The sequence below is a fragment of the Sinohyriopsis cumingii genome, unplaced genomic scaffold, assembly GCF_028554795.1.
Source record: "Sinohyriopsis cumingii isolate HCF-2022 unplaced genomic scaffold, ASM2855479v2 utg000459l, whole genome shotgun sequence".
Lineage (NCBI taxonomy): Eukaryota > Metazoa > Mollusca > Bivalvia > Unionida > Unionidae > Sinohyriopsis > Sinohyriopsis cumingii.
Window position 1 is genome coordinate 1232091 of NW_028315902.1, and position 25706 is coordinate 1257796.

General features: G+C 35.5%; 1 protein-coding gene across 1 annotated transcript; it reads right to left on the reverse strand.

Moving 5' to 3' along the window:
• Positions 1–5892: 5892 nt before the first annotated feature.
• On the reverse strand, positions 5893–25387 carry LOC149773994 (dual specificity protein phosphatase 23-like). The gene is made up of 4 exons (XM_089945917.1): positions 25081–25387; positions 14580–14751; positions 10227–10330; positions 5893–8882 (listed from the first exon to the last, which is right to left on the reverse strand). The coding sequence occupies exons 1-4, from the start codon at positions 25081–25083 to the stop codon at positions 8679–8681; spliced, it is 483 nt and encodes a 160-aa protein (XP_089802043.1). The 5' UTR covers positions 25084–25387; the 3' UTR covers positions 5893–8678.
• Positions 25388–25706: the final 319 nt, after the last annotated feature.

Genomic DNA, 25706 nt, shown 5'->3' on the forward strand with positions numbered 1-25706 from the left:
CCGTGGATCAACGATGTGTTTGGCCGTTCGAACATGAACTCGACTCGTCGAATGGGAATTAAGCCACAACAGGAATTTCTAATTTTACAGTTAGTCTGCGTGTAAGCAAACGTTTCGTGTTTCAAAAGCAACTATTCGTACGAATGGGAGGACCCCATTCGACGCCTTAATACTTGCACTGCATGTTTTTTAATTAATCGTCGCTGTGAGACTAACCACCTGACGACACCCAGTTCTGCAGGGATGGACGAGTCTTTCGCTTTTCTTTGCGTGCACTGCACACTAGTCTGTGATAATGTCTGCGCGAGGAAAGGGTGGATAAGTCCGACTGGAGACCCCAAATGTGCAACGAATTTATCTGCGTGGCTGGGGCCTGGTCGTTTTGGGTTTTAAATACTTTATATAATATAATTAAGTAATTTCTACAGGGTCAGTTTTGTGTGTGTCTTATCTGGTAGGGCCAATGTTTCTTTCATCCAATATATATATATATATATATATATATATATATATATATATATATATATATATATATATATATATATATATATATATATTTGTTATAGTTTGGGTGTAAAGTTTGCCACTTTATGTGGCAGGCACTGATGGTTTGGGGTTTTAACCAACGTGTCAGCTTTAGTTTACGTGGGTCCAATTTTGTTTGTTTTATTCGATTCGGTTCAGTGAATTTTAAACTCTTAACATTTGTTCCGCTTTGTGCTTAGGGCCCTAATGGTCTTGTCTATGTACTTTATTTCTCTTTCACTTTTAAATATAACAAACGCAGACGCTACTGATACTGTATTCGTTAAAGACACCTTGTGCAATAAACTGGATTAAAATATATGACAGTCAGACCTTTGTATGCATACTATACACATTTATTCAAGATGCAAGATTCCAATAAACAGTAATAAACTGAACAATTAGCAATCACCTATATTCACAGAACTACGTCGCGGCGGTGGAAAACTGAACTTTGACATAGTCTTACATTTGGGTATTTTTCTTTTACGGTTGATTTTTATTCTTGCTTTCAGTCTCGGATGGGGGGGGGATATAGCCAACTTTCTGTATCTGTCTAACTTGATTCATACTTAGTATATTATTGCTTATAGACTGTGCAAAAAGGGCGGGGAACTATTGAGAAGATTCTTTTATTAATATAATATGCAATCTTGAGCAATCCTGTACAGAAAACGACCATATCATTTACAATTCTCGTAGATAATGTTAACTGGAGTTAACAGGACTGCAATAATGCAAGGGAGACAACTTGTCATGTGACTGTTTCCAACACAGAAAAGAGTTGTGTTCCCTTGTCGGCAACCTTACCGATTCCCATGTTAATGTCTTGCGACTCCTTAGTGTCATTTCCTTACCCTATTTCGGCACATATTACTACTCACATCCTCAATTATATCCATCCAATAATGACTCGATCGGCGAGAGAAAAGAAAAACCAGACTGATATTCAGCAAAGACGCACTTGTCCGTCTTTGAGTTGCTGTGTAAAAACGAGAACGATCGTTAAATGCACCAAGCAGAGGCGTAGTCACCGCAGTTATGGATAAACGAAGAAGTGTTCAAACAATCGCTGAAGACATAAATATTCCAAAGAAGTATATTTTCTAATTTTGCATGGCAACTGTACAAGATGAGAAAACATTGTGGAGATGCTTGTGCACCTTCCATTCAAACAAAGTCAGCTTGTCGAGCTACTAAACTTCGCAATCGTATTATCAATATTACAACTTGATGGGCCCTCAAAGATATCGACGAAAAAAATAACAGCTGCAAGATGAAATCACCAAAACATCGTTGTACTCACAAAATATAAATGCGTGTTTCTTGCGGTGAATGATATTACTTAATTCTCCGCGGTAACAACCGTTGGCCTTTGTACGAAGGGAATTGAAACTATTGCAACGATCATAGGCACACTAAGGGGAATAGTTTTAGGAGCCAAATCGATAATAACCTGATACGTGTCTGATGGGAACTTCTGGCGGCCACCCAAAATAGTCTCAGTACTATAACCAAGGTATCGAAGATAAAACAATTACTATGCCTGAGTTAGAAACAGCTAAGAGTACCGCGTACAAATAGAAATCCAGAACGTACAAATAATTTGAGCACACCTTTAGTTGCGGCTTATATCGATCTGACGGTATGTGGAACTTACTGCCTGTGAACTCATAGCACTGAAGCCAGAATATTAACATGAGATCGACATCGGAGCGACCCCCAAACGAATCCTGGAAGTTTAGGATACTCGCGGTCTAGGACTTTTGTCGTCCATACGTAATAGTTTCAGAACCTACAGGGATTCGTCACAGATGAATAAGCGTTTGTGAATGTTAAAATGTCCTCGGTTCTGGAGGGTTCCGCCCTAAACAGCAACAAACATCTAAAATTACCACAATAATACTACTGTCTGATACTGGTCGACTGTATTAGAATGTAGCGATAACAGTGCATTAGATTTAAGATACTCATTGGAATCTATTGCTATTTTGTAAGGTTGAAGTTTAAAGACACTAAGAGCAAAATATTATTCATAAGATTTTTTTAAAGTTATATTTTCAAACAAATGTTTCTAAAATGAAGATATTTCTTACAAGGTTGCAACATTTTTTCTCTCATGAAATGGTCAGATAATAGCACATATTAAGGTTTATCGTGCTGTACAGTTGGGGTTTTGTGAAAGTGAAACAGTAACACCAATTTCCAATATAGCCAAAATAAACTCCATATTTAATGAGTGAAATGTGCCCTATGAAGAAACAGAGAGAGAGAGATCCATTCTTATTTGCATTTTTTTCCATATACAACTCCACTAAAGTTTTACTACTAGAAGAGATGTCAAAAAATCTATTTTATAGGTTTGAAATAATGTATTTTACCAGCAAACACTTATCATTACAAGTGATACGCAGAATTCTTATTTTTTAAATTACTTGTATTATTTTTTAACAAAATATTTATTTTTTTAAAAAACACCTTTTGAGAGAAGGATATACCTACTATAGAGCTTATGTGTAAAATGTTCGTAACCATTAAAAAAAATTTCAAGTATGGAAGGTTTGTAAATTGAATACTTACATAAAGAACAATTGCATCCTCTACGACGTTTTTACCATTGATATCGGAATGCTATGAAAATGTTAAAATTGTCATAATCTGTAAATATATAGTTTAGAAAAGCGCATTCAGAAACTACTTCTTGAGCTGGAAAAGCACAAAAAAAAAAACTACATTGCACATATTCAAGTGAAACGTAAAGAACAATTGCATCCTAAACGCCACAGACTTGAATCTGTAGTATTCGGATGTTATAAGACTGGTTACTTTGAAAATGTTATAGTGATTTTATATTGAACAACTGCGAAGACACTTTAAAACTTGCCGTGCCACAACTTCTGCCATCAGTGTTACAACTAATTCCATGCAAGGAATTCAGTGATACTGTTCAAGACTTCGTGGATTACAAGTACTTAAAAAAAAAAACTTATTCCACAAGAGAAGAAGATTTTTTTTTAACTTTATGCCTTGTGTCGTGTGCGTGCTGGTTTCTACGCCTCTTAAAATTTGTTTGCCGTATGATTATCTGTGGCAAATTTTTTAACACTATTTGCCAAGACATGTCAGCAAAAACGTTACACGAGCACGACAATCGTATTCGGCTTGTATTAAAAGTGCTACGATTAGTGATTAATACAACTGCTGTACACCCTCCCCACTTGTGAAGAAGAAATTCGTCATACGTTATCGACCTTTCATACTTACCAAAAGGTGTGTATAGCAAGTCGTTCACACCAACATATTTACTACTGGAAGGATTACGGAGCAGAAAAGGTTTTGTATTCGACATTCGACACTTGGACACAAGAACTGTAATTACACTCAGCACTTTGCGTACACTGAAGTAAGTACACTCATTTAGAAAAATAGCTATTGGCATATGATACGAATCTGATCAATGAAAGAATGCTATAGTAATCAAGCAGAATTCAATCATGTGCGATTTTACAAAGATTGGTTTACACAAAATACGTCTCCTTGATCATGTTTGCACTAAATATAATAAGGGCATTATTGACTGGATTTCTGTGCAGTTAGTATACCTGCAAATTCTTTATCGGATATGAATGGCTATTTGCTAGAACAAAGATCGTTTATGGGGAATTGTTATCATGTTTTTGAAATTTCATTGCAATTTCATTCAAAGGGAATATTTATCATAAAAAGAAACTGTGTTTTACTTTGCTTTAATATTAAAACTATGAATACGATATTCAGACACACAAAAACACATAGTATAATGTACCTTTCTCTCTCAATATCTCTATCAGATACACACCTTCCGCATGTTAAATTCTCTCCCTCTCCGAATCTTTTTGTGTTTTTGATTGAGTACATTTCATTCATAATAATATCTCTAAAGTTTAGTTTGTATCAAAAATTAGGTTTGCAGTTTTCGAACTTGTTCAAGCTTACGAACTTACCATAAAATCTGACCATTTGAACAGAACTAATGTTACATCCTTGAAAGAGACATCGTATACTTAATTCCCACAGCGTGAGTTGGAAAACGTAGTCAAACATACATCTTGGCAGTGGGTGTCTTCAAACGTTTAACAATATTAGGAACAAAATAGCTTTGCATAGGCAACAACAACAACAACTACTACTAATAATAATAATAATATTACAAGCATAATTCGTTATGTTATTGTTTCTTATGAGGAAAGGGTTAGACCATTATGATTCAGCGTAACGTTAGCAAAATAAGTCAAAAACACAGTAGAGATTTTCCCTGGATCATACGTCGGGTGTTTAACAAGTATCAATGTATCAAGAATTTGAGTGTCCTGCGTGCTGTAGGTTAGATGGGTCACAAATTCATTCAGTCAGAATTAATTCAGTCAGAATTTTCATTGATCATTTTCTTACCCTATGTTTGATAAATTGACTGACTTGAGCTTACGTAAGTCAGGGAGTGACATTACGACTATTTTGAACGACGCCTGAATTTCATCTAATGCAGACTGAGGTCAAAATCCTTTTATAAATCATACCTTGCCTAGAAGACTAAATACTAGCCATACGTACGCGCTGGCAGCATGACTGTAAGGACGGAAATTCCAAAGTACTACATAAAACTCATTGCAACTCCAAAAAGACCCCAAAAATAAGTTTCTCTCTATTCCAATGTTAATGTCGCGTTTTAATTGGCATGGTCGCATCATAATGGCTACGGTAAATATCCACGAAACGATATTTGCAACCTGCTACCCCCTTTGTTGCTTACATTTGATCGAGTGTACAAGAATAAATTCAACTACAAAATATATTCACTTCATTTTTAGCAATAAATTTATTTTTTAAGTATGTACATAACGACTGCACTGTTTATAAACGCGGCCTGAACTTTGGAAATGAAGACAATAAATTTCAAGCATGTTGTGTTTACAATATTATTTTTTATGTTGCTGAAAGAGTTAGTATATTTTTCTTTCCTTTTTTATCAGATTGATTCGTTTTTACATTTTGCAATTCCATGGTTTGTCTTATTGTTTATTTATACGATAAGATAATAAATACTATCACTTTTCAATGCCAATTATAACAATTTATTCCCTGTATCAATTTCATAAATGTATTCTCTCTCTCTCTCTCTCTCGCTCGCATGTTGTAAACTGGACTTTTCCTGGCACTAATTAAATTTTCATTCTGCTTTCCGCAATGTAATGTTTTATTTTTTTAGCACGATAAATACGAGCGGTTGTTAGTCGACTACCCTTCATGTTACTTGCTAAATGATTCGACTTAGAACATTCTAAGCCCCTGGTGCCAGAGCAACATCCATGGAAATGAGAAACTATAATATATTCCAAGGTCGACATCGTTTTATTGGCTGAATTGCTCACGCATTGCAAAAAGTTTTCTTCTATGCGTATTTAAGAAAAATGTATGAGTAAGAAAATGTATATATATATATATATATATATATATATATATATATATATATATATATATATATATATATATATATATATATCTTTTTTAATTTTTGTCAAAAATATGCATGACATATAATATATAAATTCCATAAAATGTGGGAAAATTAGTAACAATATTAAACAAAATAGAACAAATTTCCCTGATGGACTCCTGTAACATGTAGCAACAACTATTACTTACCAAGGTAATGAGTGTGCTTGCATAGATTTTGTAACCCACTTTGGCGACCACAGAAATTCTAATTTTGGAACCGATTGCTTCCGTACTAGAATGCATCGGGACCTAGGTTTAAACATTACAATGAAAAGTCTTAAATGCCGGAGATTAAACTATATTTAGTATTAACATTTCCAGCTACGCAAAACTGAACCTAACAGTGAATTTCAGTCAGTTAAACATTTGCCGGTACCCATCGGCCACTGACCAATACTATCGCTGGAAAGGATCGTATGCATTACCTAATCACAGACACAGTGGGCAAATTTGACAACCGACACAGCCTAAAATCTGTCACCTGTCTCTATAAAACATATGCATATTCAGAGGAGCATTACTTCATCATTGTAAAGTCAATTCGAAATAAATTTTAAGCATATAACTTAGTGTTGCTATTAAATATCCGCTCACTTCCCCAGTAGTTGGTAACCCACACCCAGCGCCTCAAAGATATACAAAAAAGATAATGTCCAATACTTTGTAATTTCATTCGTCAATATATAATGTCTAACCCGATCGTCGACAGGGGGTTCATAACATTGTCATATTGTCGTGTTCTCTCGTAAGAACGCATGACATGCATTTTCTCATGCCTTTCATTACGGTTATTTCTCCCAAAGTAACGACTGTTTTACATCGAAGTTGCAGGACGATACAGATAACTACAATGTACAAATACCATTTCAAACGACCAAATATCTATTTTGAAATGCCTAGTATAATGCCAATGATAAAAACGATAATAATGCTCTCTCCTCAACCCAGAGTGCATTACATTTTAGCATTTTCAGTCGCACTTCTCTCCCAATCATCTAATTACCTAGGTAGAACTGTTATTTTATGTCAGTTCCTTATATTGCACGTTTGTGTCATTTATGGTAAAAATATTGGTATATTTGTTGTAGACATTTACTACAAATTATATTTTAAAAAATATAACATCGCTTTGGATGGGAAAAGACTGAGTCACAAAAGGGTGAAATAACTGCGTCAATAAATTAAAGTATTAAGAATAATGATGACTTGGAGGTTCGGGTATGGCATACACAGAAGCATCAAAAAGGCGAAGAAAAATTGCGAAATATCGATAATCGTGTTCCTTTTATGCTCAAAAGCAATTATCAATAGTCATCTAAATGCATGTCACCTGAATTATAACTTGAAGTAATTATTTTTCTTTCTTAACAGAGACTAGATTAAAAATTTACAGAATATACTGAGAAAAGATACATTACTGCAGCAACTACCTTTGATGAGCATTTTCTGTTGAAATAGTTACGTAATAAGCACTAAACCGAATCAGTCAGAATATATCAAAAGAAGTAACCTCGCTGAGGTGAATAATTTCTTTCTAGGATTACGAGGTATGGAAATTTTAAGATTTTTTTTGTTTAGATTTTTATAATTATACCCCCTTGATTTTACCTAGCTTGAATGGCTTTTGATTGCCAATATCTTGCTGCTATTTTTAGTAACATGAGAGTGCACAGTATGTCATAGGCTTGCAAGGAATTTCAATCCCTCCAAACAAAAATGAAAATGACGTCATAATATCATCATGGTGTGGTATTGATGTTCACTTAGTCCAAAGATATTGAGAAATCCTTTTGAAATTGGATATATTCATACTTAGCTTTTGTGACTTAAACTGTTGCAAAAGTGATCAATACATTGAACAATTTCATCACGAATTGTACAATTACCGTTGCGTACAATCATCTAATTCCTTGTTATCATTATTGCATATTTATAACGATAATGGTCTCCCGTAGTGCATTACATAAAAACTGCAAGATGCAACTGCACGCGGAAACCTTTCAGGAGAAAGCTAATGGGAAACAACAACCTCTTGAAAATATGTATGTATGTGTACCTTTATTTGTATGAGAACGAGTGTTCGCGTGTGCTTATGATAATGTACTATAACGACCCGTGCATAATGTACGTCTAACTGCGAATAGTGAAGGGCGGTACCAGTGATGCAGAATCGTCAAACCTCCCCTGAAGCTCGTGCATGTTAAACGTTTCCATGACATAATTTTAACCACTGCTGAGAACAATTACTCTAGGAAGCGGAAGGTGTATGCTCGAAGGATGTAGGGGGTGTCATTATTGCGCATAACGCTAAGGCATATTTGTGCGCTGCTGTCGGTTAGGATAGCAACAGCAAACACGTCGGACTTACATGGAATATGAAAGTGCCGACTACCCTCTCAACGGCACTGACAGCGGTGTGAGGTGATCTCTTATGTTAAGGAAATAGGACAACCAGGAGTAAACTACCAATCACTAAACATTGCATATTTCTGTACAGATGTTTCAAACTATAATCATGGGTTGCAAATAAATGTTTGTGGTAGCTGATCAAAGCACCGTTAATCCCACCGTTAATCCCACCATTTAGGCAAACAGATAAGCAGCATGTCAAGACCAAGTTATATCAAGTCCGTTGGTGGATGTATCCGCCTGTCAAAGTCTCTGATAGCTTGCTCCTGTTCTGAGGTCTCTATGGATCCTGGCCGAAGCATTCGGATCTTTTGGATCGCGTCCTTCGCGCTGTAATCCAGAAACTTTACCAGATAACAGGCCAGCACTGTTCCCGTCCGACCCTGCCCGTGCGCACAGTGAACCCCCGCCGCCTGCAAGCACAGGAAACACTTTGTTTCAATGAAATATCCATAAAAACTCAGAGATTTAATTATCCTTCAAATCTAAACTGTACAACTTAAACCTCTCTCTCTCTCTCTCTCTCTCAATGCCTATATCTTTTAAGCTTTATCCGACCGTCCATCTCTCTGTTGATCTTACCTTTGTATCGGCATGTCGTGATTATTTTAGTATAGTAAATGATCCTTTCGTTCACATTAAAAACTATGTATTCTAAGCTCACATACAGCATATCGGGGCCCCGAGTGGCCGAGTGGTCTAAAGCGCTCACCGTTCCGGATCACTGCCATCTCACCTCTGTCTGCGTGGGTTCGAGTCCAAGGCTCGGCTAGCGTGGGTATGTGGGAAAGCCTGCCAGTAGCTTCTCGTGGGTCGGTAGTTCTTCCCTGGGTTTTCCAGGGTTCTTCCTCCACCAGTTATACTGGCCGCCATGTATAGCCTATCTTGTACTGAAAAATGGCGTTAAACCCTAGAACAACAACAACAGACAGCATATCAATATGGACAGTTGGTCATCATTTATTCGGCTATTCTGCGTTTATTACATATCAATGACTCACTCCATCACACCAAGGGAATTAGAGAGAGGAAATGTGGATAATTAACTGGATTGGGGCTCGCACAGTTGACATTGTCTAATCGTAAACTAGTGTTTTCACCATCGCCGCTATCGGAACCCATGCACTTTTCTGGTTGATGTCAAAGGAACTTTTGGCTTGAATGTTGAATAAAATTGTATAGGCTTCCGAAGCATATCAGCACACAGTTTGATTGCTAAAACTATAATCTCTCTCTCTCTCTCTCAGAAAATTTTGGAGTAGCATAAATGGTGATACTAGATTAAAGTTTGTAAATTTATCGTGTAAAATGATCGCTGTTTTAAGATCGATCATGGGTTGTTAAAAAAAACATTAAACGACTGTAACAACCAATGATTTATGATTGATCGATCATATGAGTAATATTTCAGTGTTATAATACAGACTGAACGGCATCTAAAGAAAAATTGTGTGTTACAAATATTACCCATTTTTTCAGCTTATCATAAATAGTAGCTACAAAGACAAAAATCATACAGGGAGAATGTATCATAATTCTACGGTTATTCTTAGCAAAAATAAATTATATCCTTGCGTGTTTTGCAAAACCAAATTGCGTTTGTGAAAACAATATTGCGAAGTTGTGATCGATTTGTTTGTCCTTGGTGAAAATGATCAATCCTCGATCAAATCGATTAATATGTTCTAGAAACAAAAACAAAAAAAAGAAAAAAGAATGAAATATAAAACGGAATATAAGAAAAATTGTAACTGTACCTTGCCCTCCAGGTTGGCTTTGCTGATTGCCTCCAGACAGTGGTCAATTTGCTCTTGAGTGGGGGGAGTGAAGTCTAATACCTTGACCGGAATGAAGTCCAGATCTGTAACAACACTGCTGATGAGCTGAGTTGTATAATTCTAGTAAATCAAATATAGAGTAAATCTGGCCTTTCACGGTCAGAATGTACCAGGACATATCTGCATATTATGTTAGTGAAGTCTTTGACTGGTTCGAATAAATTCATTGGTACTTTGATACGTAGAAAATAAATCCAAGAGAAGCTAGGAATAATATAAATGCTGAATAACAGTAAATAACAAACAAAAACATGTTATTGATTTTTGTATATCAATTCTAGTGATTGCTATATTAATATTCAGACAATCGCATGTGTTCTGTTAATAAAGACATAGTCACAGTCTGCCTTTCCTATTACATCTGACTCTGAAAACCTTAACATCTATTCCTGCGAGTCCTTCATTTATTTCTCAACATTCTGTTTTGCTGCTGTACATTAGTAATTAGGTGCTAAGTCAATTTTTTCACGCAGACTATGAAACACTGAGCCATAAAACATTATACACTTCATTGTGGTCATAATCAGACGACGCGTTTTGCGTTTCAGTATGTTACTGCAATATTTCAATTGTTAGCCACTTTTTGAACTTAAAGGTCACCGGCCATACTCCAACATTTTCCTATTTATATCAGATTTGCATTGCATGATTAAAAATAGTTATACTCGCACAAAAAAATAATAATAATAATTTTAAAAAATTATCAAGTGTAAAGAAGAAATAATAATTTAATTACTCGAAATTGAAGTATACAACGCTGTTACTTCCCCTTAGTTCCGATTTCCCACCTATAGAGGACGCAACCGGAAATGACGTACATTTATCCCTACAAGACGAAGTACATGCTTCTTGTTGTCGAAAAATAAAACACTATAAGCTATGGACAGGTAATATTTTAGATGAAACTAATGAAAACTAATTTGTATGCGTGCACGACGCATTAGATTGTGCCGCTTTCAATGTTCAATTGTTACAATTTACTTTGAAAATTCTCGTTAATACAGGTAAAAAGAATGAATGCTGGCTTCCCTGTGTCGGCAGACTTTATAAAAAAAAAAAAAAAAAGATGAAAGAAATCGGCACACTTAAAGAATCCAAAGGTACCAAACTTGACTTCCTTTTGTCGGCCGACTTCAAAAGAAAAAATCGTCACACTAAAAAGATACCAAAGTAAATTTTCCGGGGATGGTTTGCATTGTAATAAAATAACCTATGTATTTGATCTCCTGTCGGTGAGTTTAAACAATGAGTTTATTGCTCCATGCCAGTTGTGTTTATCACCCGGGCTTCTATTTGTTTGCCATATGTAATCATAATTGATGTTTGAAGGGAAAATATTATACACAATAATAACTTGCTTTAATACTACTTTTGTAACCCATGCTAGCAAAACGATTCCCATTTGCACTCACATTGAATGTATTTTAAAATAATGATTTTTTTGTTTATTTGCGAGATACCGACTTATAATTAACCTGGATACAATACAATCTGGGTCAGTTTGCAATAAGTAACTTATCATGCGTAAATGGCAGGTGCCTTCAAGCAATCAGGTGATACTTGATCGTGTTATTTGCGATTTTTTTATTTGACATAAGCGATACACACTACACTAAGGATGCATACGCAAGCTGGCATCCGCTACATATACGGATTTCTTGGATATATATTTTTTTAAAAATAATTTTCGCATGATGAAAAAAGAAGGAATATATGATAACAATGCAAGGTTAATTTCTTTCATTTTATTTTCAAACAAGTGTATGTTTATCAATTTATTTTATACCGTGGGGGGGGGGCACAAATTAAACACAAAATTATTTCCTTTCTAATTTGTACGGAATAATGGAGCAAATATGATTGACGACATTGACCAGTAATGACAAGCTTTCAAATTACGCGCGCAAACACTAAGACAACTTGAAAAATAAAAACAATAACATTAACTGGTAAGAGCTTCATATTGCAGCAACTAAACACTGACAAAATGCTCAATATTATTCTCTCTCTCTCTCTCATGTGTAATCTAGTATGTATTGTATGCAGCTGTGTTACAACGTGAAGCCTTAAATTAAGTATATCTGTTATAATATCCCATGTACACTACCCTTAGCAAAATGTATACGTATTATGTAGAATATTATATGTTACGTATTTTTATTTAATAAATGATTATTGATAATTTGACCGGAAGACTTAAATTGAGAATGTCGTTGTGCAGATGCATATATTTGTTAGCATAAAAAATGTATATAAATATTTTGATTAGAACAAGCAAGATATGTCAGTTTGTGTTTTCTCTCATAAATATGTACGTTACTAAGAATGATTATTTTCTTTCAAAGAATATCAAAATAGTTTGTTTAAATTTATTTTTCCCCCTAAAACCTATCGTACATAGCATCTACTTTTTTGTTGAAGAAAAAGAACGTTTGTTAAGAAGAAAAACAAAAGAACTATTGTCAAGTTTGGCCGAATTGTATTTCGAGTTGGGCCGAATTGTCTCTGGGCCAAATTCACTATAATCCGGCATAAATGATACAACTTTCCCATCCCTCCCCATTGTGATCCCACAGATTATATACACTTTTTTCTGGTAAACATGGTTTTTCGGAAAAAGAAAGAACGCTTTTTACCATCATCACTCTTTTGGTTACATCCGTATGCAACACAGTGCACCATATTTGCTGTACAAAAGCACGATCGTACGCTATATCACATAGACATTTACGTGGGGAAATTAAGCTCTTGAATGGCTAGGTTGAATAGAAGGGATAAATGTACGTTATACCCGGTTTTGGCACGCGGAAACTAACGATTGTTTACGGAGATTGCCGAATAATTTTTTTCATTTTATAAAGCGGAGTTTTAAGTCTAATTAAACATTTTTATGGTGTGCATGCATAACCAATGCGTTTTGTTTATAACGATAATAATATCACACGTTTGTACAATATAGGTGGCAGGTGACCTTTAATGCACTTGAACGTTTTTCAACATAAACCGACTGAGCGGTTGAGGTAGACACATAAAATGTGGCTGGCATATTTGCATCGAAATGCAATTAATCGGGTATTTTTAAACACATTTCGTAAATTTGCGAACTTTTTTATTTAGAACCTTGCTATCACAGTTTAGCAAAGCTCGCTTTAAGCTGGCGAGTAAAATTAAGTATGCATCTGCTTACCAAAATCTCGATGATCCGATCTGGTTTTGATACCATTAAAAAAAGTAGAAAAAAAAATCAAATTATTCTGGAGACACACGTGCTTTACAAGTACAGACTGGTTCCTTTGTGTTTGCGTTCTTTTGTTTAGACATAGAAAATCCATGATAACAATGACTTTATCTTTTTCCTTCCTTTCATTGTTTTCATATATATATATATATATATGGACAAAAAAGATTGTGTAAACATAACCAGACGAGTACGAATGTAAAAAAAAAAACAAAGAGTTGGAAAGCCAATTTCCGATCATATTCTTATTTTAAAAAGGCATGTTGTTTATACACGCACTAGGTATATCTTCAAGGCTGAAGAGGTCACAAAGTACAAAGTTTGCTCATCCGGTGAACTTTAATTCCCAAACTTTGAGTATTTTATGAACACTTGTGAGAGTCATTTTTAATGTGATTATGTGATATATGGGATTTTCATGGAGATCAAAAGCTACCTTAGAACTTCGTACGTGTTTGTTTTTTTAATTTTAAGTTCTTGTATCTTCCCTGTCTTGCTTCCTCTGGACTTAGACAGTGCACAGGAAAGCCAGGAAAAAGAGACCCAGACTATTTAGCATATGATCTGTGTTTAGAAATGAGTAAATCTTTGGTGTCTTCGCAAAAATTGTTCCTAATGCCAGCAGAACAAATATCTTAATTGCCGGTCTCAGAATGACAGGAGAAAGTGACTACGTGATTTAATTTATGCATAAAACCAAATTCGACATATTTGGAAAATAACAATGCCTAACGTAATCATATCGTCACAACTCTCATCGCAAACAAACATTAATCAGCGTGATGTAAAAGTGTTCAAGTCTGTCTAAGCTATATTAGTGAAGGGCTTCAGATATCTCGAAAGATACATATAACTCTGATTCTTGCAGACTTTAGGAAGCATAACAATATTGATAAAAAGAAACAAAATCACAAGGTAATCATCCAGTTTAAAGGAAGAAATGTGTTAACATCCGTATGTTTACCGACAGGTAAACAGTTACTGTTATTGTTTGCATGCTTTATTTGTTCGACGCATGTTAAGTTTCGTTATACCTTTGAAATCTTGCACCGGCGGTTCCCTCTCTGGTGTGAGTGAGATCAGACATTTCACATTGTTCTCCAAAAGGTACACAATGTTTTCGCATTGTCCCGGAAAACCCATCCCACACAGCTTTTCATCGATAATCCAAGAAAAATTCTTAGGCATTTTCGAGGAAGAGGACGCCTGTTGCAATTAAAAATAACAATTATAATTTACATAAATAACTAAAATATACAGTGTATTAATTTGTATAACCTGTTTGTTCGCCTTGACAGGCCATGTCCGTTCGCCAGACCAGATGTTGAATTGCAAACCGATTAGGGGTTGCCTCAATTTTAAGAGTATTCTTGGACATATGTTTGGATAAAATTTGCAGTATATTTTGGAGTTAAATTCCTAAAGAAATTACGACCAGTTAATTTAATAATCATATACATTTCGATTTTGCTGTCCTTCTCACCGTGGACAAATGATTGTTAGCATAAGACCCGAGCTAATGTACATTAAGTCAAGACCCCCCCCCCAAATATAGTATTATCCGCACAAATCAATATTTGGATAACTCATTATTCATGCATAACATCCAAGGAATTTAATATCTTTGTGAATTTAAGCTCTGTTTACCCATCCATATGAACGCGTGTGTGGTCAAGTATACAACAGCCTGACAACGATGGCCACGATTGATGTTTTTGTCCTAACCCAACGAAATGTCAAATTTGTTCTATTTTTTTTTTTAAATATCAGCTTTCAGTATATTTAATGCATTTTGGATATGGCCGTGCAGTGAGTCAATGTGAGGAAATTATTGACAACACAGAAATATATATATAGATCTTTAACAAGCGTTACAAAGTAATAATTTCCTAATAATTTAGATCAACCTAATGAAAATATTTAAATATTTAATTAAACAATCAATGCTATTATTACAGATTATGCAACATAATAGAGTTGCTCTTAAGGCGTGTGCTTCGTACTATATTGTCATTTCGGACCCCTCTGCTCTTCATAAGATTTCGAAAATTGAAATAATGGTCTTCAACTCGTTGAAAATCATCGATTGCCTGTTTTCTCAAGTGTGTGTGCGTGCGTGCGTGTGTGTAATGGAAGTAAGGTTATAGTTTAGGAAATTTTCAATGAAAAACTTCTTTATTTAAACTATACTTGCAATTGTATTATTTTTACATTCATATTTATGATTATGTGAAAGCGTTTGTTATATCTGTGATATGTTATGCTGGGGTGACGGTTGATTACTCAGTGAAATACTACTAAATCAAGTCGAAGTGCAAAGCTCCATACCTAGCACGAGGGAACTTTGATTACTTTAACTGTTTTAGACTGAAATGGAAAACTGATTTAATTGAAAGTAAGAAACTTTGATTTAATAATGAAATTAAGCGTGTTTTAGAATTTGAACGATATCTTGACTGAAATTAAAAGAAGCTGAAAGACATGATTTGACTAAATTTACGTTTCCCTGCACATTGGTTCAGATTAGACACGATGTAATAGGAAACAGTGATAAACTGTGCCTTATGAAAAATATGGTACACATGGAAAACAACTTTCATTTTAGTATAGCAGTCCTTGGTACTCTGAACTGGGCAGTGAGACTTGTTTAATAATAATAATAATAATAATAATAATAAACTTTCTTTAACGAGGATAACACATTTGATCATGACTGACTCATCTGCTATGTCGCACTCAATTTTTGTAATTGGTTATGCTAAAAAAAAATACAAAATGCACATATTCAGGCATCATCGGACACTCATTCATACACATTTTACATGAATGAATATCTGTGACTATACTGAAAAATATTCGCCTCAAAAATCGTTTTGTTTTTTTTTTGTGGGGGTGGGCTGGGGGCTGGTTTACTATAGTAATATAGCGGATTTAATAAGTTCACTTGTTTCGTAGAATCAGAACAATAATTTTTTTCAAGCGTGTAGGGAGGCCGGATTTTTTTACGTACGTACGGCTTATTTCAATCAAGGATGAACGATAATCTGTACTCACTGACATTGACTTATATCATATCTGAAAAAGCGATCAATACAGTACCAGAGTACTAATTCCATAGCTCCAGCTATGAACAACAGATGAACCGTGTACATGTGAAGTGCCTCTTTTATACACATCGGAAGTAATGATGGCAACGGTATTATGTTCAGCGTCTAATGAATTAGCGGGATCTCACAACCTCGCAAAAATATTTCGAATCACATATCTGGTAAGAGCCACTACAAGCTAAGACAGGAAAGACTATCCGTGACTGATTCATTGAAGTGTTACAAACGAACATGCTTCTCCATACCTGCCATCTTCCCAAAGAGTGATGGGGGTGGGGAAGACTAAAAATTCTGTTTTGAGGGGTGACTTGAGCGTTGAGAATTATATATATATATATATATATATATATATATATATATATATATATATATATATATATATATATATATAAACCTTTGAAAATTATTGGAAATTCAAATCTGAATACAAGAAAATAATTTTCTTGTTTTTCTGAAGCATTTAATACACTTACAATGAATAAAATAGTTGGTGGTCTTTTAGTATTGTAAAATATCATCACCATACGCATACACATACACAGATGTGCGATTGTATGTTACTGTTGTTTAAACTTGCCTGTTGGATTCTCACGGTCAGAACTGACCATAACGCTAGCATTGCCAGAACTCTATCTCATGCAGTTTGACCACGAACTATGCTTGCCTATATAGAAAAATGAATATACATGTACATCACATTTTGGAATGACCGGGGGGGGGGGCATTTTTTGCAGTTTAACGAGCTATACAGGTAATACAACAGTAATAAACTCCTATGTCCAGTATGGGTATGACCGTCATTCCAGGAAAATGGTTACAATTCAGATTAGAAAATTAACAAAATATAAAGTATCGAACTGAAGATCAATAATCATGTATTCCTACTTACAATCTAAGTTTCCTTCACAATTTCAATTTTTACACACAAATTATATTTGGTTGTTGAGTTATGCTTTGTTTAATATAATATCAATGATAGTTACGTTACAGAGGTAAATAATTTCGTAAACAATCTGTGCGATTGTAGAGTGACTTATGACATTTTTCATATAAAATGCGTTGATATAATCTACTAAAACACATATAAGTATCAACCAGAAACTAAGTATGAAAGTTTGGACGTTTTATGGAGGTTGGAGTTACGGCGGTTAGAATTATATAAACAAAATATAAAAATATTTAAAGGGATTTGTTTCCAGAATAGGATGACATTATCGTGTTCACATAGAATTTGAGTAAATTATATTCACAATACTTTCGTTGTTAAGTGTCCGGAGAAAACAGCACCATGAAGGCAATTTTTTTTTAAATGCGACATGGGAAAATCGGCGTATAGTAGTGAGTTGATGTGTCGGGTTTTGATTGTCAGAAATTTTCGCTTCCATCGAACAATCTACAATATATATGAGTTGTAATGAAATTATATTCCTTGTCTTTATTTGATCTCTGAGTTATTCTGACCAAGTGAAAACATTCGTTACGTAAGTTTTAACCGGTGGCATTAAACAAACGACCGTACACAAAGTAGGTATTGACATATTTAATATTCGCCTTTCTCCTACAAAGTTCAGACTTATCCACATTTTTGTTGAGATTTGGAATAGCAATGAAATTCACGATCTTTCGCAAAGTTTCTATGTCTGGCGACATCCAGTTTTCGTTAAATTTTGGAAAACATTCAGAATTCTAAAACAAACATAGAAAAAATCAATCATGGTTGATATGTCTGTTATGTTGATGGAAACAATGTCATTTTAGAAAACACGAGTATTTGCCGATATTGTAGGAATTTAACTGTAGCAATCTCAGCGCCAGTTTGGATTTCTAACTGCGTACATTTCCCCAGAATCACTAATACGTTATCAGCACAAATCAATTGTGCAATCACGAGTGAATGCTTATTATTGTCTTTCAATCAATTTCATGACTAAATCATCCTGAACAGCATGGGTCAATTCGTAATTTTAACGAGATTATGATAACGAATCGTAATAACGAGACTCAATCTGAATATTCAATTCAACATGTCGATAATGTTATAGTGCTCCTATTTCGATGGACGTGGTATACTCTGGAATGCCTTATGTTGATACGTTCTCTTCAGTACGTCAAGGTCTTCTGCCAGAGAGTCACTGTGACTTTGGAAAAGGACAAGGGACCGCAGACAATGTGTTTGCCGCTCGTCAATTTATGGAGAAATTACTGGAACAGAACTCCAAAATGTATACCACATTCATCGACCTGATAAAAGCCGTTGAAACAGTCAGCTGTGGAGGTCTTTGGAAGATCGTGGCGAAATTTGGTTGCCTAGATAAATTCATTGCAATGGTGCGACAATTCACTGATGGCATGCTCGCTCGTATTGTGGATGATGGTGAGTCATCTGAACCATACCCAGCCACCAATGGAGTCAAGCAGGGCTGTGTGTTACCTCAAACCCTCCTCAGTATTACGTTCTCTGCCATGCTTACCGATGCCTTCCAAAGCTATGACACTGGAATCGACATAAGATACCGGAATAACGGCAAGCTGTTCAATCTGTGAAGACTACAGGCAAAGATGAAGTCACTGGTAGCGGAAATTCGCGATCTACATGCTGACGACTGTTTCGTGAATGTGTTTTTGTGGGGGGTTTTAAACCGTTTAACGTGGCTTTAAGAATTTTGCAGATATATCACTACGATGTCAGCAGTGTGGCGGTTTATAATGATATCCATCATTGGAGCAGACATGTAGCCTGATATCCTACCCAGTCACATTATCCTGACACCAGGCCGACCAGTCCTAACACTAACCTTTTAATGCTGAGCGCCGAGCGAGGCAGCTGTTAGTACTACCTTTATAAATCTTTGGTATGACTCGGCCGGGGTTCAAACCCGCAACCTCCGGCAAACGAAGTGGACGCTCTAATTGCTTTTTCTGAATGTAAAATCTGAGCCTGACATGTAACACAGTATGGATGGACCATTTCTCCTGAGCTTTAACAATTTCGGTCTCACAATTAGTGCCAAAAAAGACAGGTGATGCATTAACCGGCATAAGGAAAACCCTTATGTACATCATACCATCACAGTACATAGCCAGACCATGGACGCAGTGGTCAAGTTAACTATCTCGGCAGCAAACTGTCACCTGCAGTCCACATAGATTAAAGCAACTGTGATATTTGGCAGAATATGTGCAAATGCATGGGAGCACAGAGGTATCAGTCTACGAACAACACTTAAGGCGTACAATGCCATTGTGTTGCCGACCTGCTGTGTGCTTGCGAAACCTGGACGGTGTACATACGCAATGTTGTACCATTTACACATGGATTTCCGGGGGAAAACTGATGAGGATGAGATAGCAGGACAGGCTCCAGACACTCTGGTTCTCACACGAGCACGCATTTCAAGCATCCACGTTCTACTGATGAAATCACCGTTGAAATGAGCAGGTCACATCAGCAGGATGTCAGAAGAGTGTCTACCAAATAAGATCCTCTACGGCGAACTGAAGAAGGGAAAATGATCTCAGGATGGTCAGAGGAAACGGTTCAAAGACTCCTTCAAGTCATCCTTTAGACACGTCAGCATTGACCCTGAGAATTGGAAAGATCTCACAGGATCGTACCACCTGGCGGAGTCTCATCCATACTGGAGCAACAAATTTTGAACGGAGAACAACAGATGCAGTGCAGAAGCGTGAGCAGCGAAAATCTCAGATGAAAAAACAAAAACAAAACATTATATATTGATGAGGAAATTACAAGCGGCATCTCCTGTCAGGTGTGCACAGACAGTTCAGAAAACAAATTGACCTGATAAACTATTAACGCACTCACAGAAATCAAACCAGTCAGTGATGTCATGATCATCTTTTGACTAGAAGATGGAGTAACAGTATGTAAAGCGAATTAAATGCTAAGTTTTCTGTTGTGCTTCACAAAGTAAAACTCTGTCAACCATTTATGTAATTAATTTTGATGGACTTTGCCTACTCATTTGATAGCTAATTGCTTCTAGAATCTCTGTTGAAACTGATTCAATTGAACACTATTCGGACAACTGACACAATCATGTTTTGCATTACATATATAGAGTAAAATCCGACTTCAAAGAATTATTACCACTTTTCACAAACTTGCCAGTAATCTTTAATACATAAAGGGAACCTGAATTTAGGCGAAACCACTCCTGTCAGTCTGCGCTAACAAAACTCATTTATTAGTGGTTGCTTCCAGTGGACAATGGAGAATTGGTTGGAACTGTATAGCTTGACTTTAAGAAGGCCTTTGACTTTGTTGAGTATACAATACTTGCATGGAAACTTGAAGAGTGTAAATGCTTTCACTTATCACTTTCATGTTTCAAATCATACCTATCTGACAGAACCCAACAAGTTGTCAATGGTAACATTAAATCTGAACCGATGTCCATCAACAAAGGAGTTCCACAGGGATCTATATTAGGGCTTATACTATTTATAATGTTTATAAATGACTTGCCCCTGTATGTACACCATTAAAAACAAACTGTTGATGATACTACTTTGCATAAGTCTGATGTTAACGCTGTAACTTTTAACAAAAAACTGTGCGAAAATGTATTTCAAATTGATAGTGGTGTTCACTGAATAATACGTTTATCTGTCTCACTAAATGCAAGGCAATATTATTGGAATTAAGCAAGCAATGATTATAAAAGAACAGTAACCCAACATCTTCAGCTGTATATCTGCAAAAGTCATATTGAAAATGTTGACACGTTTGAGAGTTAAATATTGATACGAATCTAGACTGGTGTAAGCAATGGAAAACATTTGTTCTGTAACACACTGGAGTACCGGATTGGGGCGGGTCGATGGGACCAATCGCCTTGGGTAGCACTTCTGAAGGGGAGGCAAAAGAGGGAAAAAGAACAAAAGAAAGAAGAAAAAGAAAGGAAAAAGGAAAAGGAAAGAGAGGGGGTAAAGGAGTATAATAGTTTGAACATACAGTGACGCCGCCCTTGATGATGTCGCCGCCGTAAAAATAATCGGCAGAGGGCGACATATTGGGCATCCGCCACGGGCGGAATTTTTAGCTCCGTGCCCCACTGTTCTGTAGTATATTCAACATTTTACCTATTACAGATGATAACATGTTACTTACCATTCAACTATTGGAAATGAATTTGCAAAGCATTCATGATTCCTGTTCTGGACTAATGCTGCACAATTTGGGGGAAATACAACTGAGACTAATCCTAAAGCAATCTATAAACTTCAACATATGCAGCAAGAATTGTTTCAAGTTTACCATTTGATACACCATCCAGAAATCTGTTCTTGAAGATGAAAAATGCCTAAGTTTGAATGCGGATTAGCCTACCAAACGTCCATAGTAAAGTTCAAAGTAAAGAATGAATTTTGTCCACAATATCTGAATGGTATATTTCATTTTAAAAACAGTAGCAATGACCTAAAATGCGATAAATTACAAATGATCATTGCAAAACATCATTTCCAAAAAGAGGTACTTTAAAAAAGCATTAGCTTACTCAGGTACTATTTTTTGGAATGAAAATTCCCCAAATCAGAAAAAGTTTTAAACGTGTTATGTTAGTGCATTTTGTATACACTTGGTAGTTTTATGCTCAAGTTATTTAAACATGCTTTACTCTCTCTCTCTCTCTCTCTCTCTCTCTCTCTCGTTTGTTTATCCTGACGGCCTATGGGGAGAATTCATCATCATCATCATCATCATCATCATCATCATTATTATAAAGATTGATTATACATTCTCATTCAAGACAATGATGCGTAATAAATTTTGTTCTTCAACAGGCATCTAAAATCTCTTTGATTTACCAATAACTTAAAACAAATTGGGTTCTTCCGCTTTGTGAACTTAACCCATGCAAATTAGTACAATGGGCTCCTCCACAGCAGTCTTTACAGGACTTAGCATATACCCTAGCCATTGTCAGCCAGTTACGTAATTCATGAAATGGTGGTTGTTTGTACCTGACCTCTTGGCCTTTTAATTTACCCTATGACAATTTGCTGTGTAAACAGCTCCAAAGACAGTTTTATAGTGTGTGTAAGTGGGGCTGTTCATACATGCTACATGTTACAGGCATATATTAACGGGATGGGGGGGGATCCCCAAGATTACTGAAAATCCTGTTTTTTTTAAGCAATGCCGTGTCAGGGGGTTTGGGATTTAAAAGAAATCGTGCTTTTAGCGTGACAAGTCGTGATACAGCAGGGTTGCTTTTTCACAAAAACCAGATGTCTTCCCAACTCTTCAAATTCAAGGGTTACAAATATGCTATCCAGACCTCAAATTTCGACCGCCACCGCCATACTTATATATATATATATATATATATATATATATATATATATATATATATATATATATATATATATATATATATAATTATAATAATAATAATAATAATGAAGTAAATATACATTTATTCCTGTAAGATCTGCATCGCTTGGGCACCACTCTTCTTACAAAAGAACAAATACTTTTGTATTTTCTTACTGAAGAACAAATACTTTTGTATTTTCTTACAAAAGAACAAATACTTTTGTATTTTCTTACAAAGGAACAAATACTTTTGTATTTTCTTACTTCTGTTGCTTTTGGAGGAAACTTGATCCTTTTCTTGAACTTTGAAAATTTGGATTACATTAATTTCCTTTGTAATTAATTGAAGACGACCAAGAATACTATGTTGTTGATTTTTGGCTTTACTTTTCGTAAGTTCTCTAAAACATGGCATATGACGTATGTGTAAAAACTGTGACAACATAAATGAATACGTTGTTTGCATGTATTTAATCATTTACTTACCAACGCGTCACACTTCTAGTGGTCGTAAGACCGCAGTAAACTATCAACTGCCGTTTTAAAATAAAATACACAAATCACAACAGCGCAGACGCAGCACATTCGCTATGCATCCGTGAAACAGGCTCAGATTTGACACATGAAAGCAACGTTTGTTTCTGACATAATATTGTTCACTCATACAGACAACAGCTGAAGTACAGCGTTAATGTTACATTAACTGAAAAGAAATATAGCAATTGACTCTATTAAAATTTCATTAAAATAACATGAAGAAACAAAAGCAAACCAATAACCTTTCAAAGCAATAAAACAAAAATATTGACATCAATCTCTATCTCCTCTTTTAGAAGAGTCACAGACGGTTGGGGGATCTTACTGTAATATACGTATACGATATATATATATATATATATATATATATATATATATATATATATATATATATATATAGATAGATAGATAGATAGTATAGAGAGAGAGAGCTATTTATTTTGATTTTTTTCTAAAGTGTGGTGTATTAGGGATTTCTGTTTGAGGTTTTTTGTACGTTAATCGTGTTTAACTGTCACATATATCCGTTTTAATGGCTCCGCTCACGAGGTGCCGGGAAAAGCTTCAACTACAAGGCTGTTAATCCCAACTGTTTGATATCAGTGTACAAAGATGATCGTACACATAACGGTTTAGGTCGTCTGTTAATAACGAAACATTAATCAGAAGAGTCGACGATATTAACAATGTCGATGTACTACGAGAAAGCGACGATATTAACAATGTCGATGTACTACGAGAAAGCGACGATATTTACAATGTCGATGTACGAGAAAAATTCTATAAGTCAAGTGTCTAATACATTAGTATTCAATTGCAACTTTTGGTAAAATATTATTACCTGCGTAAATGTATACCTGATATGATCTGTTTAGCTTGTTTAAGCAGAATCGGAACGCCATTTACCTGAAAGACACCGCGTTCCAAAGAAAACAAAATCTGAAATTTAATGTGAAATTATATCCACCACTAACAAAAATACTGTCAGTTTTTCATGTAAAGTTCAGTTTTGTGGCTTTATTTGGAGACTAATAGGAAAAGTTAGTTCTTCCAACTGAAACAGACTGTATACTTTCTTTATTTAACATGTATATATTGGTGGTATCATCGTGACTTTACTATCTGAAAGGAACACGGCGTGGGAAATTAGAAAATTGAGGTCACCACACTCGTTGAACATACATGTACCGTCTGTATACAAAGTAGTACTAACATAAAAGAAATAACTGAGGGTAAATGAGAGACCGCCGACTTAAGAAAAGAGTTACAACAATCTGAACTGCGCCCACTCTACCGTTCAATCTTACTCATAAATCTCAAAATGAAGATAACCCAGGTAGGAAAAGAAGTGGGACAACCTGATCTGCGCCCACTCAGCCGTTAAAGCTTAACCATAAGATTCTGAAACGATGATACAAGTACATCCCCTTTTCAATCGATTACAACATGCTGCCTTTAAGGAAGAAAATCGTCTGCTTTTAAATATTTGGTGGTTTGTTTTGCTTCTGTTTGTTTGTGAGGAAGCGAAATATGTGCAAAAATACTCACCATCCGTTAACCTGACCTATTATCCAGCGATCGATGTGTCCAGTTATTATACCATGCCGTAAGTGTACGATCGGACAAACCAGCTCGTCACAATGTTTTCCAGCCGTCTGTGATTCCTGTTTCACTTTAACTTCACCACCACACCGCGTCTCATTTTAAGCATGAGCGGCCGACCGAAGTTAAAAATGTATACGAATACATGATGCTAATTGACGCAATATTTCATAAACTGTTACCGTAATGCCTTCGGTAGTTTACCACACATTTCTTCATAAGCTGTGTATGGCACAGATCCTGTTAAATGATGTGGTTATGCGTCGGCTGAGTTCTGCCACCAAGCAACCGTGCTCATATCGATCATAGACTTGGGTCGTGTCAGCTTTCCATCATTAATATGTTATACGAAACACGGTAAGAGAGGGAAAAATAGCGAATGCCAGTGGTGGTCTGGTAGTATTGAAATTTTTATAATTATGCAGTCGCTGTATAAAGGCGAGCGACTCGCCTGACTGATAGTTTGAGAAGGAATTCATCTAGTCGAAAACCCATAATGATATTAATAGGAAACGTTTCATTCATGATGATGTTAAAAGAAAACGTTTCATTCAAAATGATCTTAAAAACAA

Bases quoted from the DNA above. Each gene is read 5' to 3' on its own strand.
- LOC149773994 (XM_089945917.1), bottom strand. The intron at 10,331-14,579 runs GTATAACGAAAC...GTGTTGTTACAG, and splicing joins GCCGGTGCAAGATTTCAAAG to ATCTGGACTTCATTCCGGTC. The intron at 8,883-10,226 runs GTACAGTTACAA...CTGTGCTTGCAG, and splicing joins AAGCCAACCTGGAGGGCAAG to GCGGCGGGGGTTCACTGTGC.